The sequence below is a fragment of the Uranotaenia lowii genome, chromosome 1 (assembly GCF_029784155.1).
Source record: "Uranotaenia lowii strain MFRU-FL chromosome 1, ASM2978415v1, whole genome shotgun sequence".
Taxonomy (NCBI): Eukaryota; Metazoa; Arthropoda; class Insecta; order Diptera; family Culicidae; genus Uranotaenia; species Uranotaenia lowii.
In genome coordinates, this window is record NC_073691.1 from 112,426,317 (window position 1) to 112,445,330 (window position 19,014).

The following is a 19,014-nucleotide window of genomic DNA, read 5'->3' on the forward strand; positions in this document are numbered from 1 at the left end:
TTTGCCGCATCTCGAATCTCACAGAAAAATCACATGCCTTCGGACGGAATGACTAATGCAAACACAATCGCCGAAAATCCTACTTATCCGGGGATGGTATGTATGTACTTTTGGTTTCATTTGCGTGAAGCGGCGAAATTTTGTATGTCTAATTATATATTTGGTCTATTTCTTAAATTAACGATTGAGAAGCTTAAAATAAACCATGTCAAATCATTAGGAAGGGGTCAATTGACAAGAAAAAAAACTGCTGCCTGCAGTATTGATTTGAAAAAATTATGCACTTTCCGTATTTAGCAGGATGGTTTCGGAATTTTCGTTTTGAAACAATTATAACTTTTTCGAGGAAAAAGCGTATAGTAGTAAAAGTAAAAAAATATTATTCAATAATGCCCAAAAATAATTTAAAAAAAAACAAGCTTATCAGTCAGGTAGAAGATATGAAACATAGACCCTATCTAAAGGCGGGTTTGGGAAATCAAGACAACAAATCGAAAAATATGTAAAGTATTCTCATTTATGTTGAAATATCTCAGTTATTTGTGGATCAACCCTTGGAGCCAAAGGGGTATAAGTGCACAAAATTTTATTCCGAGAAATTTTGCTTGGGCATGTGTTTCATTCGGATGTAAAATATTTAATGTAAATAAAATTAAAAATACGACATAAATTATCAAATATAATTTTAAATATGAAGAATCGTTTGGCGTCATTATCTCGAAGTTGACCATTTTGTCACTTATACCCCTCTGGCTCTGAGTGCCTTTTATATATAAAAATGGATTTCTGTCTGTCTGTCTGTTCCCAATAGACTCGGGAACTACTGAACCGATTTGAGTGAAACTTAGCAGGTGGGGTATTAGAGGCCGGGAAGGGTTCTTAATAGAGATGTACCGAATATTCGGTCGGCCGAATGCCTCCAAAAAACCGGCTCACCGAATAGTTGAGCGAAGGGTTTCAACTGATGTTGAGTAATTTATAAAATATCCAAAAGTAATGCTGAAAAAGCTTCAAAATCATCAAAAGTTTATGGTTTCAGTAAAACATCTTAAAGGTGTTATTTTTTATTTACATAGTATTCCGTCTCACGACATAACTTGACGAACATAATTCCTAAAATTCACTCGGTCCATTTCTCGGGCACCCCACGTTCGCCAGATCACGCTCCACTTGGTCTAACCACTTCGCTCGTTGCGCCCCCGCTCGTCTTGTTCCTACCGGATTGGTAGCGAACACCTGTTTTGCAGAACAGTCGTCCGGCATTCTCGCAACATGTCCCGCCCAGCGTATCCGACCAGCTTTCACCACCTTCTGGATACTGGGTTCGCCGTAGAGTCGCGCGAGCTCGTGGTTCATCATTCGCCTCCACACTCCGTTCTCCTGTACGCCGCCAAAGATGGTTCTTAACACTCGTCGCTCGAAAACCCCGAGTGTACGCAGATCCTCCTCGAGCAATATCCATGTCTTGTGCCCATAGAGAACAACTGGTCTATTGAGCGTCATATACAGGTTACACTTCGTGCGAGGGCTAAATCTTCTCGACCGCAGTTGCCTGTGGAGTCCATAGTAGGCACGACTGATAATTCGCCTCCGGACCTCACGGCTTTTGTCGTTGTCTGTGGTCACCAGTGAGCCGAGATAGACAAAGTCTTCGACTATCTCCAGCTCGTCGCCGTCGATCGTGACCTTGTTATTACAGGACAAGCGGGTTCGGTCGGTCTCGGATCCGCAGGCCAGCATGTAAAGGTGTATCCGTGTATATTTCAGCTTACACATTAATTATCGTGTATTCCAGATTTTCTTCTTACATCCAGGCCTGCCCAATTCGAGAAAAGTCAAATCTGACTGGGATGGTCAGATATTGTTTGAAACTTTTCGAATTTGGCCCGGGTTTGTTCAGATTATTTGTATAATCATATAAAAACTCCAATTTCTCTATAAATTTTTTTTAGATTTTGTGTCGTTTTTGATTTAGAGTAAATTTAAAAATGATTGTTAATTTTTGTTTAATCCTTAAATACTATTCAACACTGCTTCTGTGATTCAATGAAAACATTGAATTTTAAGTAATTTATTTTCTTTTTCATTTGTCTGTTGGAGAATAATGCCTAAGTTCTGTTCAGATATGCTTTTGTTTTACAATTTTTTCGAAAAATCGTCCAGACCCGGCTATGTGGGTGCGTGTGGTGGAAAGTATGGTATGCTTAAGGTTGAAGATCGTTCTTTTTGACAATTATCTTCAAGACATATTGCTAAAATTCTACATTCTTCTGATTCAATATAAAATATTTTAAATAGCTGTTTTGACATGTTTTGTTCCAGATTTCAATAGAACACCCAATCTCTTATGTGATAAACGTCTTAGAAGGGAAAAGTCATCTGTATGTTTCTAGCTTGTGATGTAATTTTTAAAATCAAAGAGAACCGTACTTAAAGAAGATCTGATGTATTATACATCTGGTTGAAAATAATCGACCAAAAAACAAAAGGAGTCTTAATATGGAATAAATAGAAGCAAAATGACATTATACCTTTTTTTCTATATAAAATTTATCAGAACATTCGACCGAATTTCGGCCGAATATTCGTTTGGCCAAATAGTTGAAAAGGTCAATATTCGGTATTCGGCCGTTCGCCGAATACCAGTATTAGGTACATCTCTAGTTCTTATTATGGTTGGAGACCCCTTTCCCTCACAGGAAGCGAGAAGAGGGCCTCCCCAACCAAAAGACAAATGTTTGTATTACTCGAGAACCGATCAACCAAATGGTAGGGGAAAACTGTACAAGACGCACCAGCGGAGTAAGATGGCCCATGCCATTATTTCTCAAATATACACCAACCAACGGCTTCGAATGATGTTTTTCTTTATTTTTTTTGTAGCAAACAAGCTTTTTTATCATTCAATACATGAAAAGTTCACAAAAATTACTTTAGTTCTTAGAAACAGAAGTATTAATGGAATAAGCGTGAAACTTGTTATTTTTTATAAGTAACATATAAGGTATTATGGTAAACCAGCCCGCGCAGTCTCATGAAACTACAGCTTATCGTTTATCCACTCTTGTGCACTTTCGGAAGACTATGACATTTTTGTTGTATTTTATTAACTTCCTGCAAATTTTATCAAAAATCAATCATATGAAAATTGGGACAGAATGCCCACAAGACCACGTGTTTTACGCTAAAATTTTGAATGCTGTTAACTTTTGAGAAAACCCGAATATCAATGCCATTCCTTTTATTTGCTGACTCCCAAATAACGATTACAATGCATAATTATAACAAATTTCGCCCTTGTTCGAGTTAAAACGGTGCACCAATATTCGATTCGAAAAAATTATCGGCCGCCATGTATGCCGCGATATCACTATATCAGTTAAAAAAATTGAATTTCGTTGCCTAATTGAAGGCGTTTTATATATGAGGATGTTAAAAAGTGCATTTTGAAAAGCGAAATTTTCGTAAGTTTAGCAATACTAAATGATTTTTAGCCAAAGAATGGTTAGTTTACAAAAATACGATGACACGTAATCAAACATTAGATGTTTCAATTATTACATTCCGTATAATCGTTGTTCCATTTCTTACCACCCTGACATGAGAGCGTATTGGAATTCGAGAAATGATTCCATGATTTTGTCAGACCCCTCCCTTCTTCCAGTGGGGATATAAGAAGGGAGGAGTGAGGCTTCCATACCTTTTTTTTTGCATAACTTGCATTCGAGTAAATGGAACCAAATTTGGTATGGGAAGGTATTTAAATACGAGATATGTTACTATAATACCAGTGGCAAAATTTGAAAGGGAGCGGATGCTCCCATACACTTTTTTACATTACTCAAGAACTTATCCAGCAAATGGAAACCATTTTTGCGATGGGGAATATTTGGTTATGATAATGTTTTCGATGATTGTTTGAGACCCCTCTCCTCTTTCAATGGGAACATGCGAGAGGTCGAGAACTGAATCACATTTGGCAAAATAGAGTATTTGAGTATGAGAAACGTTTCTACTCCTTTTTTCTTCCAGCAGGGAGGTTTGAAAGAGGATTGGGGTTTCCATAAAAAAATTTTACTCGAAAACTTAACTATCAAAGGAAACTAAATTTTTCACAGAAGGATGTTTGAGTGATGAAGCAAAGTGAACAAAATGTTCCTATAGTAATTTATACTCCTCTGTTATACCAGTGGGTTCCTGGGTACATGGAAAAGGAGAAGGGGAGGATGGTTTCCATAAGATATTACCAGGAACCAAGAGTTTATGAAGCAAATGAAACCAAATTCGGCATCGAAGGGTATTTCAAAACGAAAAATGCTCCTATTACTAACTGGTACGCTTTCCAGTGGGGAGAGGAAAACGAGAAATTGAGGTTCCATACTAACGTTTTGTATAGATCAAGACCTTATCAAGCAAATGGAACCAAATTTTACCATGGGTGGTACTTGGCTGTGGGAAATGTTTCTTTGATCATTCAAGACTCTACCCTTCTTGGGAAGATGGGAAGAGGAAGGGGGCTCCCATACAAGTTGTTTGGCGTAATTCGAAAACTGAACAGGCAAATGGAGCCAGATGTGGAACATAGGTTTCAGAACGGTAAAGCCATGTTCTGTAGTGAATTTTAAAAATGAAATGAAAATTACTGAAATTTACTAATTTACTGAAAATGGCTTAAAGACTAATTTACTGAAAATGGCTAAAAGAGGTTTCAACTAGTTTCCCATTTCACAAGTTTTGACAACTAACGTTGAAACTTTCTAGTTATGCCCCGAAGTAAAGTGATCTCAATTAGGTCGAACATGTATGTTTGTTACACAATGTGAATTTCATTTTGAAGCGTTTGGGTGATTGACCTGTTCGAGCAATCCCACGCCAAACAAAACGACTCGTTGGGTACTTTAAAACGCATACAAATCACTGGTCGTCGGCAAAACGCCTGAAAACAAGGCCAAGACGTTCGGGGAACAAAAAAAGCATCCGCCTCCTTCACCACGAGATGAAAATCATGATTCTGCATGCTACTTTACCGAACAGATTGAATCATTATTCTCACATACGCTGCTCTGCTGTCCGCGCCCGAGCTTGGCTAAAGTGTGTTTACAGTGGGTGCTGCGTTGTTTACATTTGCACCAGCTCCACCGTCTCCGATTAAGCCGGGTGAACTCGTTAGTAGGAATGATCCATGTGGTAGGTTGCAGGGAGACTAACTGTTCAGTGTCGGTTAGTAATCCATCAAAACTCAGCTACCTACTACTACTACTTAGCAGGTAGAATGCAAACCCGCTTAGTGGAGCACAGATACATCAGGATCTCATAACTTGTTTAGCGATGATACGCGAGTGGTTTACAACAAAAGTCAAACGAGGTGCAACGCGCACAGTGGTCCAAACAAGATTTTTTTTTTTCAAAAGACGATTAAAACTTCATTTATATCATTTCTTCTGATTATCTAATCCTCCGGAATTCGAACACCCTGAAAAGTGTCACCCTGACAAAACCTTGAGGTGTAGAGGACGTTTTTATAGACTAGCTGTGATTTTACACGAATTAACATGTTTTCTATGATGCTTTTTCCCATTAATTCCATTGAAAAATTCCTGACAAATGGAGTTTTCATTGAATTCAATTTAAATTTTTCCTTCTACATTAATAATCTTATAATAAGACGAACCAGCCAAAGGCTGAAAGTCTCTCTAATAAAGACAAAAAAAATCTTATAATATTTTCCAATTCAAAGTTAAAAACAAAAGTCCATTTTGACATAAAAAATATAATTTTAGAAATTCTTAATTCTGAAATCTGTGAATTTTAAAAATCTGTGAAATCTGTGAATATTTCCAACATTCTGTGTTCTGTGATACAGATAATGTTATGAAAACTTGTTCAAAATTTTGGGAAATTATAAATTTTTCTAAGATTTTGGCAACCCTGACTGTGAGTGGTATTTTAATCAGAAAACTAGCGAAGGAAGAAGGTGTGAGTGTCGGAGCAGCTGACCACAATTTTATACCTCACCGAAGGAAAATGATGTTTCTGAATCAGTGCAAGCCATTTCAACTGACAAATTAGGAAAGAAAGATATTGTGTGACAAGTCTTATGTGAATGCAATGAATTATCTCATCCGTTCATAACCACAGATACAATGAATGGCAAAATTTACGTGAAAGGATGCGTTGAACATAATGGTCAAGCAACGAGATTTTTGGTTTGGAAATGAAGGACCGTTTATTCATTTCAGTTAGTTAAGTCCTTATAAGCTAACTAAAAGCTTTAGTGATTCAATCTTGTCGCTTATTCTAAGTGATTTTCAAACTCTCAATCATTCCTTAAATACTATCAGTTTTTGGGTAAACCATCCAGAATAAACTCATAACCACAAACTGTGTTGACTGAGTTTAGCGTGTATGATGACAACATTTGTATTGTTGTTATCATTATCGATCGTCTTGAACTGTCAACCACAATTGTTCTCGATTAACATATTGACGAAAAAAGCAAGGTCTTTTGATACACTAGGTTCTCCGACTTTCACAATAAGTAGGCGAGGAGTGAGCGGGGCTCTTAATGAGTTTGTTTATTTTTTGCTCAGCTTTTCGGTGGTTTGTTGGTAAACAAACTTCATGAGTTCCATATAGTTGCATAGCCTACATAGCTAAAATGGCTGAATCGGGAATTCGATATTCGGTAACACCTCCTGAATATATACACACCTTGGAAAAAAGAACGAAACCAAACCAATCTGATTTGATTTTACAGAACGTGAATTCCTCCAACAGGATCCGAAAAGAAACCGTGAGTATTTATCAACGAGGTACAAAAAAGGTTGCTGCCCTTAATCAAACAGCATAACAATTCTACAATTTCACGATGATATTGCTAGATGCATCGATAAGAAAGGAGTGGCAATCATGTTACTTATGGATTTTTCGAAAGCGCTCGATCGAGTGTCTCACTCAAAATTGTACCGTAAATTTTTATCTTACTATGACTTCAGTTCATCTGCCGCAAATCTTATAAAATCTTATCTTTATGAACGAAAGCAAGGTGTTTTTCATGCTGATACATTATCGAAATTCTCAACAATCACATCTGGTGTTTCGCAAGCATCGGTTTTGGGACCTCTTTTATTTTCAATGTTTATCAACGATCTTCCGTTGGGCTTAGATTTTTGTCAAGTCCACATGTTTGCTGATGATGTTCAAATATACTTTTGCAATACTGGTGAATTTGATCATTTTTTGGTGGCTAACAAAGTGAACAATGATCTATCGAAGCTTTCTGAGTGGTCCACCAACAACCTTTTATCGATAAACTCTTCAAATACCAATGCCAACTTTAAAAATATAAAAAGACTGAACATAAGCATTAGACACTTAGATTCCACAATGAAACTCAAACTGTTCAAAACTTTTTTTTCTACCTCACTTTACTTATAACTGTTTTACGTTCTCCAACGCGGATGTGTATTATTTGAATCGCGTCAAAATAGCGTTAAACGCTTGTGTAGCTTGTGTAAGGTATGTCTACGGTCTTAACCGTTTTTTCTAGTGTAACTTTTCTTCAAAAGCTCCTCCTAGGTTGTAGTTATGCAAATTTCTACTAATTTCGCAATTGTATGATGATTTTTAAAATTATTAATGGTAAAAAACCTCCTTATTTGTTTTCTTTGCTGACTCCCTTACGTAATTCACGCTCTTCAAATTTTCTCATCCCACATCATTCATTATTTACTATGATAATTCTTTCATAATTAGAAGTATAAAAAATTGGAACCAGCTCCCGACGCGTAAATATAAAGTTAAATTTTTCAAAAAAAAAGAATTCAAAGAGAATTTACTGGCTTTACTAAACGAAAGTGCATAAAAACTAGAATTGTATTGTTTCATTCTACATTACTTCAGGAATAGTTAAAAAAGACTGAATACGGTTGTTCTAATAACTACAAAATTGTAACGATTTAAAAGATCTTTGATCTTATGTTACATGGAAATAGCTAATAAATATATAATTCACGGTGATTAATCCTTCAAAGAATTCTGATTCTGAATTTTGATTCAGGTTTCTGATTCTGAATTCTGAGTCTGAATTCTAAATTCTGAATTTTGATTCTGAATTCTGATTCTGAATTCTGATTCTGAATTCTGATTCTGAATTCTGATTCTGAATTCTGATTCTGAATTCTGATTCTGAATTCTGATTCTGAATTCTGATTCTGAATTCTGATTCTGAATTCTGATTCTGATTCTGAATTCTGATTCTGAATTCTGATTCTGAATTCTGATTCTGAATTCTGATTCTGAATTCTGATTCTGAATTCTGATTTTGAATACTGATTCTGAATTCTGATTCTGAACTCTGATTCTGAATACTGATTCTGATTCTAAATTCTGATTCTGAATTCTGATTCTGATTTTGGATTCTGATTCTGAATTCTGATTCTGAATTCTGATTCTAAGGTGATTTTTTCGGCTTTCAGTCAGTTCAAATAGCAAAAATGACTATTTATTTAACGTTGCAACGTTTCAATCCATATAGGATCGTCATCAGGGACTAAAATGTGTCGTATTTCTTGTCAGGTTTGATTCGGCTGATCGGGTAAAGCTGTCATTTGTGTTGTGTAAAATCCGTACTTCCTCCTATTTTCTGGATTATATTTCCGCAGCATCGATTTTCCACAGTCACTACTTTTCACTTGAAAAAGTTCTTTCTGAATTCTGATTCTGAATTCTGATTCTAAATTCTGAATCTGAATTCTGATTCTGAATTCTGATTCTGCCCAGATAACCAGAAACCGTAAAGCAGTGTTCATTGTAGATTGTATAAGCATCCCGTTTAAATTGGAATTGTATAAACATCATGTTGTAGCTAAACCAAATTATATATTATCATTTATGGTTTGTACAGTTCATTATATACGATAACATTTTGTTAATTGTATAGAAAGATCAATCAAGTAGTTTTGAATCGCAGTAGAATTGTGTAAAGCTCAATATTTAATCCCACTGTACAATTAAGCAATCTTTTATGCTTGCGATCTATGATGACATATTATTTCCATGAAAGGTCGTACAGTAATTGTGAGAAAATCGTATAATGGAATTTAAACAATCTATTCATACATGTCATTCAAAGTCGCTTATTGAGATTAACTTAATCGGTAAATAATTGTAATAATGCAATTATTATGCTTAGTAATATCGTAATCATCTTATGGTAACAATTGCAAAAAATGGAAATCCTTGACGAATTTTGTTGCAAAAATGAAGGCAGTTTTAATTATGAAAAAAAAAATATAAAAATGAAAAAAGTGGCACATACAGTCGGCGTTTGCAAAAACACAGGCGACGCACGCTTAAAAATATCCGGTTCGGTGATAAACGATTCCTGATAACCAGAAATCGTAAACTAGTGTTCATTGTAGATTGTATAAGCATCCAGTTTAGATTAGAATTGTATAAACATCATGTTTTAGCTAAACCAAGTTATATATTATCGTTTATGGTTTGTATAGTTCATTATATACGATAATATTTTGTTAATCGTATAGAAAGATCAATCAAGTTGTTTTGAATTGCAGTAGAATTGTGTAAAAGTCAATATTATATCCCACTGTACAATTAGGCAATCTTTCATGCTTGCGATCTATGATGACATATTATTTCCATGAAAGGTCGTACAGTAATTGTAAGAACATCGTATAATGGAATTTAAACAATCTGGAGATTGTCGAATTGTTTAACAGTGCAGTAGATAGCTAGCCAAATTCGCACAGCGCTGAATAGAATTATTGATTGTAATAGAATCGTCTATGAGATAGGTTAAAGTTGTATATCAAAAAACGGCATCTATAAATAGATTTGAAGTCCGAAATGATGCAGTCAGTGGTATTTCATACGATCAACTGATTTTTAAACGGAACTCTCAACAGTACATGAACAAATTTGCTAGTTTGTATCAACATGAAATGGTACCGAGGAAGTGTAGAAAGACAGGGATCGGAACGTTGTGAGTTCGAGACTGAGGGAAGGTATAGATGAAGTTGTATATGGTTCAATTTTTTTTCGCAATAAACATTAAATTCTATTGTATTAATGTCCACGGCAATTCATAGTAAAATTGTAATAAGGGAAAAATATAATTGCTTTGGGATACAGTAACAATAAATTGTATTAAATGGCGAAGAAAGTTGTACAAACCTCAGGCTACCTGCAAAAGGAAATTGTAATCAAATTGTAGGGCAGGCAATAGAAAGTTGTAAGTTGTACAATCCTAAGATTTTATGCAAAGCAAAGTTGCTATCAAATTGTTGAAAACGCAATGCAAAGTTTTATATTTTCAAGGTGAGCAAAATTTGGTCCATATATTGCCTCCACTTTGGTACGTACAGGCTTATATAGAATATTCTATACAACTTTTTCAGATTGTACAAAAGTGTGTATATCTCAGAAACAACTGAAATATACACACCAAAATGTTCACTGGGTGAATTCTGATTCTGAATTATGATTCTGAATTATGATTCTGAATTCTGATTTTGAATTCTGATTCTGAATTCTGATTCTGAATTCTGATTCTGAATTCTGATTCTGAATTCTGATTCTGAATTCTGATTCTGAATTCTGATTCTGAATTCTGATTCTGAATTCTGATTCTGAATTCTGATTCTGAATTCTGATTCTGAATTCTGATTCTGAATTCTGATTCTGAATTCTGATTCTGAATTCTGATTCTGAATTCTGATTCTGAATTCTGATTCTGAATTCTGATTCTGAATTCTGATTCTGATTCTGAATTCTGATTCTGAATTTTGATTCTGATGAGTTAATCACCTTAAATTTATTTTATGAAATTATTTTATCGGGTATACCGGTTAAATTTTTGTATTCTTTAAGACATAATATTTAAGAATGAAAAGAATACAGATGGATAGAAGATTAGAATGAGGTGAAAGATGTTGGAAATAAGCGAAAGGGTTATTTTAATTTGAACACTTTTCATCACATTTAGATACATATAGAATTGTAGCTACCACCACACAATAGTAAGCCATGCGTGGTTCACCCCACAAGGGGAAAACTGCCGGGTTGCTACATAAAGGCATCTTGTAACAGCCCACTGTTCGAATGCTATTTCTCGAATCCAGTTAGCCACTGTTGGTTAAAAAATAGGTTAAACCACTGTAAACATTTTTTTTTGGAAACCAAAGCATAACTTTTAAGCTAGTTTCAAGCCCGTTCTAAAACGTGCTTAATCATAATTGAATTTTTTTTCAGTGCTTAGAAACAGTGTGGTGGCGGCATCAAACCTATATGTGAATAATTTATTATTGACACGATCTTGTAAATTATTCCTAACCGGTTTTAGCAGAAGCTGCCCTTTGAAATGGGATTTAATCGCTTCGATGATCTACGTACGACGAGAGTCCATCAAACCGTTAAATAAGCGGCATAACATAGACCAGACCGCCGCACAGTTTTGACCCACCAACAACACAACATACCGGGTAAATCCCCGGCTCCCAGACCAATTAACGTGGGCCTTTCTGTGGAGTCAACAAAGCCTACAGCAACTTGTTCTGATGTGTTTGCGGGTATTTAGATACCTACCTGTTCTTCATTTCCGGCTTCGTCTTGTTCCATTTGGCCTGCAGAGCCTCGATTTTGTGGTCAATGAAGGTGCTCAAATTGTTGCTGTGGTGTTGTCCACCATTATTATTCGTGTTGATTTGCTGGGCCATTTTCGATCGCATATTATAAATATAACGGAATCAGCTCGCGTCTAGAATGTCAACCTGTTATTTTGCGTTTGATGAAGGACAAACGGGTTTATGCAACAGACGACGGTTTCGACCGTCTATGCACCCAGAACACAACAAGGCCGTGTTGTATCCTTTCAGGAAAATCCTAAAAGACTGGGCAATTGGTTTCTATTTTAACTGCACTCGTGGGGACGATCACGTAACCTGGCCGAAATCAAATCAAGACTTCTTTCGGTTAAATGGATATGTCACTTTTTGCTTCACTTTCACTGTGCCGTGCCATTCACTGCACCTAGACAAGCTATTTTCGAGCTCCGTTAAGCGATTGAAGATTTTTCTTGCTTGAATATAGATTGAACGAACTTTGAATTTTTCGTCGATCTAAATACATTAGAACTTCTGCATGATGATAAAATATCACTGTCTCTTTTCCTTTAAATTTGAAAGATAGACACCATTCTCTTCAGTATTTTTTTTCCAAAACACGAACTGCTATCCTGCACCACTAAAGACCAGATAACGAGCACCACGCATCGGCAATCTCGTTCCGCCGGACCACGACAAAACTAACAAAGAACTGTTAGGAGGACACAGCTAGAAGGACGCTCCAATCATCTGTAGACGAAAGGCGCGCGCGTACGTCCAATCTGCTCTCTCAGTAGTCCGTGACACGACTAAATCCATCCAAGTGAGCCGGCGAGCAAACGAGCGACCGACTGTTATGACTAGACATCACGTCCACGCGCATCAGCATCGTCTGGTCATAGTCGCGTAGAACGAGTCAGTCGGGACTTGAGGCGTTCATTGATACGAACCAAGCGAGTAATGGAGTTGATTCGTTCCAAAGTGGCCCACAGCAGTTGCTGAATTTGATTTTGCAAATTTTGAAAAGCTAATTGAAAATTTAAATACCAAAATTTTAATTTGAGGATTGCCCTTTCGAAAGGGCAAAATGCGCATATTAAGGAAAGTACTAATTTTCTCGCATACTCCTATAGATAGGGGTCTAAAAACTATATGCAGATGAGCTGACATCTGTTTTATATACGTTAGAGCAATTTTTCCGTTAAAATCTCTTACAGTTTTTGTGAAAAAATATTTTTTTGTAAAAGAAGTCAAAATAGACGATGTCGAAATAGCTGTGTGTATGTAATAGCAGGCAGTAAGCAAACACAGTTCTCATTCAATGGGTTTCCCGTTCCTTCACTCCCGTTCCCTTTCCCGTTTCCATCGCAAGACAAAGGAATGCCTTGAAACAGCCTTGCCAGATCTACGGATTTCTCCGTAGTTCTACTGATTTTCAGCATTTCTACGCATCTACGGATCGATGCTCGAAATCTACGGATTTTTACCATTTCCTACGGATTTTCTACGGATTATCGAAAAAATTCAAGGGATTCTGCGGATACCTGATAATTCTACCTGACGACCAAAAAAAAAAAAAAAAGGTCATCAAGTTTTATTTAGCCAAAATCAGTACATTTTTTACGGACTTTAGTGGTTTTCAATCTGGCAACGCTGCCTTGAAAGGAGGCCAAACGCCACCGCTGAGCGTTCTTTTTTTTGATTGATCGGTGGCAGAAAGCCTATGACAAATATCCCTCGTCCTGCATGAAGCTCAAATAGTACACTGGTTAAGATATCGGACTGGCAAGACGATTTGAATGGTGATATGAGTTCGAATCTCCTTACGGCGCTGTGGGTATTAATTTTATTTTCTTGTTTCTGGGATGGATTATCCAATAGGAACGAAATCCCATAAAATGTTTTTCTTGTGTCGCTTGAATGTAGTGGTCATGCATAATTTTGGTTGGAAACCGAATCCTTATGCCAGTTACGGTTTTTCAAACATACCGTCTTCGGCACAGTGTACATTTCAGAGCATTATCGGCACAGAGATTTGCTAAAAAGGCATTGGATTTCTGTTACCTCTTCTATGGGTGTATATATGAGATTTGAAGAAAAGATAATTTTGTATGGGGACCCCCCTTTAATAAAAAGTGAGATTCTTGAAATTATCATACAAACTATCTCTGACCCAAAAAACCCTCGGATACCAAATTTCACTTCATTCCGACCGACAGTTTATACGTGATGATGTTACAAAGAATTTTTTTTTAAATTTCAGCCGGAAGATGACTTCTAAGACCATCTATTGGCCTGTTGCTTTACTGGTGGGCCAACAATAAGTCAGGGTTAATGAATTCTGACCGCGGACAAGTGCAGAAAAAACATTGTGTTCGGTTTATAAAACGAGTTTAACAAGATTTAACAGTTGTGGTTTTATGAAACATAAAAAAATAAATATCGAAAAACGCATAAGACCCTCTTTATTTTCAAACGAACATTTGTAGGTTTCCAGAATACCTTTTCTTCAGATTGCTGATCCTTTCCAGCAATTCATATTGCTGGAAATTTTGCTGGAAAACCAGCAGAAAAACCCAGAAAAATTTTGCTGAGAAATGGCCCTCAAATAGGATGAACAATCTCAAAAACAATAAAACAACAAAAAGATTGCCCACATATTTGATACAAAATTTGAGAAAGTTCCGGTCCGGCCCGGATTCCGTTGAAATAGCGCAAATTTTGACCTGATTTATTCAAAATCAAACAATAAACTCTAATTGAATTATTATGATTTCCGATTTTTTCGACCAAAATCGAAATTTATCAATAAGATTCATCAAAATGATCGTAACTAGTTTTTTGGAAGCCCAAAATACGATTTAAAATCAGATGATGTGTTTCGATGATAAGAAATGAAATTGAAAATATTCTGCCAACCTTACTCTAAACCAGAATTCAGATTGAAGATACATATAAATAGTAGGCTGACGAACCCGATGAAGTAAACGGGAGTGAGACCAATTTAAAATTCAAAATTTAAAATTCAAAATTCAAAATTCAAAATTCAAAATTCAAAATTCAAAATTCAAAATTCAAAACTCCAATTTCAAATTATGAAATACAAATTTCAAAAATCCAAAATTCATAATTTTTGGAGGATAACAACTTTTTGGGACTTAGCCGTTTCTTGAAAACCCGGTAGATTTCTAGGGAATGTTTAAGAATTTACAACACAAATCGCTGAAAACCTCATGTAACTTGATTTGAATGTTTAAAAAATATCTTGGAAATAATGTTCCACTCGAGTGGCCCTTTTTCCTCTAGGGCAGTGGTCGGCTACCTTTTGAGTCAGAAGAGCCAAAAACTTCAAATTTTCAAAATTTCAGAGTTTGAAAGAGCCACATGGAAGATTTATGATTTTTGTTCTTAATTAAAAAAAAATCAAAATATATGAATGATCAATGAACATTTGTTTTACGAAAATAACTTTAAACCCATAGAGTTATTTCTTACTCTTGTATTTTTCTTTTCAATCTGTTTCTGATTACCATTAAGTACATGGGTTCTCTTCTGAATCATCAACTCTTCTTACATGGTTTGATGTTATATTAATTTTAATACGTTGGCAAATCTCGAGTCTAAAAAATTTCAAATCCATATAAAGCTTATATGAATACTTTGCATGACGTTAAATGAAAGATTTGAACATAACTACATAAGCAGAATATTTATAAAGTTTTAGGTAAAGAAAAGCTTAAAAAAGTGAAGGGAAATAATTTTCTTAAATTATCAAACTTTTTTCTTACATTCCCCAAACAGCAAATCCTTTACAAAATCCAGAAGTATGAGATAAGATTCAATTAAAATTTATGTAGAAGAAACCTTTAAAAATTATGCTCCTGACAACTGGCATAATTTTCAAAATTCAGGACATCAAGTAAACGTGTCTTCGGAATTTTTACATCTGGAAAATCCAAAATCTCATTTTATGCCACATGTGATTTTCAGTATTGTGCGTCCAATTGAATGAAAAATGAAATTCAATACATTGTACATTATTCAGTAATATGATTTTAACTGACAAAATCAGTTCAAGGATTCTTTCAAAGTTTCAAAAAAAAAATAATAAAAACAAATCAACGGGGATTGACTCTAAATCGAAAAATGGAAAAAAATGTATCCGTCACGGAAACGTCATTGAAAATGTTAGTGCTTTTAGTAAATATTGGCTGCGGGCATCACACTTGAAATTTTAAATGTGTTCAAAGACTAAAAGGTTTACTTAAAAAAAAATTATTAAATTGTAAAAGGAAATGCTTCGAGGTGTAATTTTGTTAATGATTACAAGTATTTAGACCAGTGGTTTTCAAAGTGGTCCCTACCACCCCCTTGGGAGCGTTGAGAGCTTCCAGGGGGACGGTGTGCTCAATTTTGAAATTTGGGGGGCGTTAAGGTTGTAATGCACATTCACACAAATTACGAAACAGCGTAGATTTGAAATAACAGCGAGTAAGTTTAATGCAAAACAATGACATTACATTACAGAAATAAACATCAGGTTCATGTTTAAAAAATCTATAATTTCACAGAGCTGGAAGCAAATGTTTTTTTCAGTATCTCAATTACTTTTTTTTTTTTTCTAAAAATGTATCTAAAAGATTTTTTTTAAATTGTCTCAGAATTAGTATACGCTCTACGTGTTGATCTTATTTGTACGATTATAATTATAACGATTAATTTTAGATGGCAATGCTTGATAATCTTTAGAATGTATTGTCTCTAAAAATCTGCTAACAGTTAAATACCTTCGAAAAATATGTGTAAAAGTGCATCTTATGGGATTTTGTGATAAATTCTTTGGAAAGAAAATATGGAGGAATTTTTTTAGGTAAGAGAATTTTTATTTTAAGTTCTTATTTGTTATTTCAATCGGTTTAAAAAATCAATTGTGCCATTTGCCATGGATAAACTTTTAATCTATTCGGTTATCACTAACATTGCCGGAATTCAGTTATAAGAATCTTATTAAAATTTTGAGGTCCGTGAATACTGCATAACCTTGAACCAATCAGTTTAAGTATTTGTCCAGGAAATTTTATACATATGTTGACTGGAAGTTTTAAACAATATGATGCCCTTGGAGTCAGAAGGGTAAAAGTGCATAAATGCTAATTTCGAGGAAGCACGCATTTAAGTTGTTATGTTTGGTCATTTTCCATTTTTTTTTTCAAAAAATTTGCATTTCTCCTACGAAATAGTATGTAAATAAATAAAATTCTAAAAATATGAAAAATCACAAAATTCAGTTTTAAATATGAAGAATTGTTTGATATTATTAAATCAAAATCGACCATTCTTACACTTATAATACACCCTACCTCTTTGGCTTTGAGACCATCATATAAATTTGATTGAACTTTGAGTTGAGTCTTACAACAATATAAAACCAAAAACACATGGGTTTTCAACGATCCAGATCTTTTTTTTTAGATTTGCTGAAAATTTGCCCAGAGGGGCATTGAGCTCGAAAATTTTGCACAAGGGGGCGGCGAGTGAAAAAAGTTTGAAAACCACTGATTTAGACTGTGTTTTAGTTTTCAAATAGATTTTCAGAATTTAAGATTTCATTCATTCTCAATGCTAATACTAGTTTGAAAAGCTGTCAATCTTTAATTTTTAATTCTTAATTCTTCGTTTTGTTATTATATATTTGAATTTCGGGTATTTATTAACTTTTTAACCCGTTATTTATTAAGAAAGCATTCCAGATTTTGGCATTGGGTTTCCAAATTTTAAACTCAAAACCGGATAACATCCGGGCAAAATCTACGTATGTTCCATAAAAAGGCAAGAGAAAAGTTGAAAAAATCAAAACACAATTTCAGAAAATGCATGCACTGAAACAAGTTAAAAATTTGGAATTTCGTAAAAATTGTGAATAATCCTGGAACAAAGTCGGAGTATTTTTCCTCGATATCCGAGCATCCGGAGCGGACCATGCATTCCCATTTTTTTCTTTGAAAATCTGGGAAAGCCAAGGGCCAACTGGAAGTTATTATGAGTTATCTATATTCAAAAACTTTAAAATTATCGTTTTGAATGAATTCAAATTAATTAGATAGGTTTGAGGTGGTTTTTCCAAAATTTTCATGTTGTTACGTGTCAAGATTGTGATTATTTTTCGAAATGGTTGATTTATTCTAATACGATTTTGAAAATTTCAATTGATCAATTTTCATAAAGGGCAAAAAAGTTATTGCAAGTGCTTAAAATATAAACTTTAATGAGGGTTACGGTGATAATGAGGGTTTTTGAAAATGATAAACTTTGATTTTCCTGATAGCTACAGCACAATTTTGGTGTTCGATTGATTCAAAAATATACACAGGTTTTGGAAATAAATAATTTGATTTAAGTTTTTTTGCTATTAAAAAAAACAATAATTATTTGCATTCCTGGTTATTGATGAATTAAATCTTTATCTCTAAGCTGATGCTTCAAAATAGTGAATAGCAAAAAAATGCAAAATTTGGTCGAGAATTAATGACTTTTATAAGTTAGATTCCTTTAAAAAAGGAAAAAGAATCGCATGCGGCTCACGAGCCGCAGGTTGCCGACCTATGCTCTACCTACCTACCTAAGGGTCCGGCGCTGATTGACCGACGCATAGGGCTGAGATAAAAGATCTCCACTGCTGGCGATTCGGAGCCAGCGTCTTCACTTGCTGCCAGCCAAGGTTCTCGTCAACTGTGCAGATTTCAGCGGCTAGACTTCGCCGCCACGAGCTTTTGGGCCTGCCTCTTCTTCGATGCCAATCTGGATTCCAGTCAAGCGCCTCTCTGCTAATCTCGTTTTCATCTCTTCGCAGCGTGTGCCCAATCCATCTCCACTTACGTTCCCGAATCTCGATTTCTAGCGCCTTTTGATGACACCGGCGATGAAGTTCAACGCTAGAAATCCAGTTGCCAGGCCACCAAGCGCGGATGATGTTCCGCAGGCAGCGATTCACAAAAACTTGCAGTTTTCACGTCGTCACCGCATATGTGCACCAAGTTTCACACCCGTACAGCAATACGGATTTGACGTTTGAGTTGAAGATTCGGATCTTAGTTCGTAGAGAGATCTGGCGTGAGCTCCAGATGTTTCGGAGACTCGCAAACGCAAATCGGGCTTTTCTGATCCCGGTTTCGATGTCCATCTTGGTACCACCATCAGGCGTAATCTGGCTTCCAAGATACTGGAAGCACTCCACTGTCTCAATCTGTTGTCCAGCTACCACGAAATTGGAACGATTTTCTGTGTTGATTTCCATCGACTTGGTCTTTCCGACATTGATTTTGAGATCTGCTGCCTTGGAGCTTTCGGTGAGGTCGTCGAGTTTGCTCTGCATGTCTTGTTGTGTTTGGGC

The 19,014-nt window shown here is 35.5% G+C and overlaps 1 protein-coding gene across 1 annotated transcript in view; it reads right to left on the reverse strand.

The window, feature by feature from the left end:
• LOC129738813 (protein unc-13 homolog 4B-like) overlaps positions 1–12,456 on the reverse strand; it is a 61,178-nt gene extending 48,722 nt beyond the window's left edge. Inside the window, exon 1 of the mRNA XM_055730110.1 lies at positions 11,608–12,456. Coding sequence (XP_055586085.1) covers positions 11,608–11,750 — 143 coding nt within the window. The 5' untranslated portion in view covers positions 11,751–12,456. The remainder of the gene's footprint in view (positions 1–11,607) is intronic.
• Positions 12,457–19,014: the final 6,558 nt, after the last annotated feature.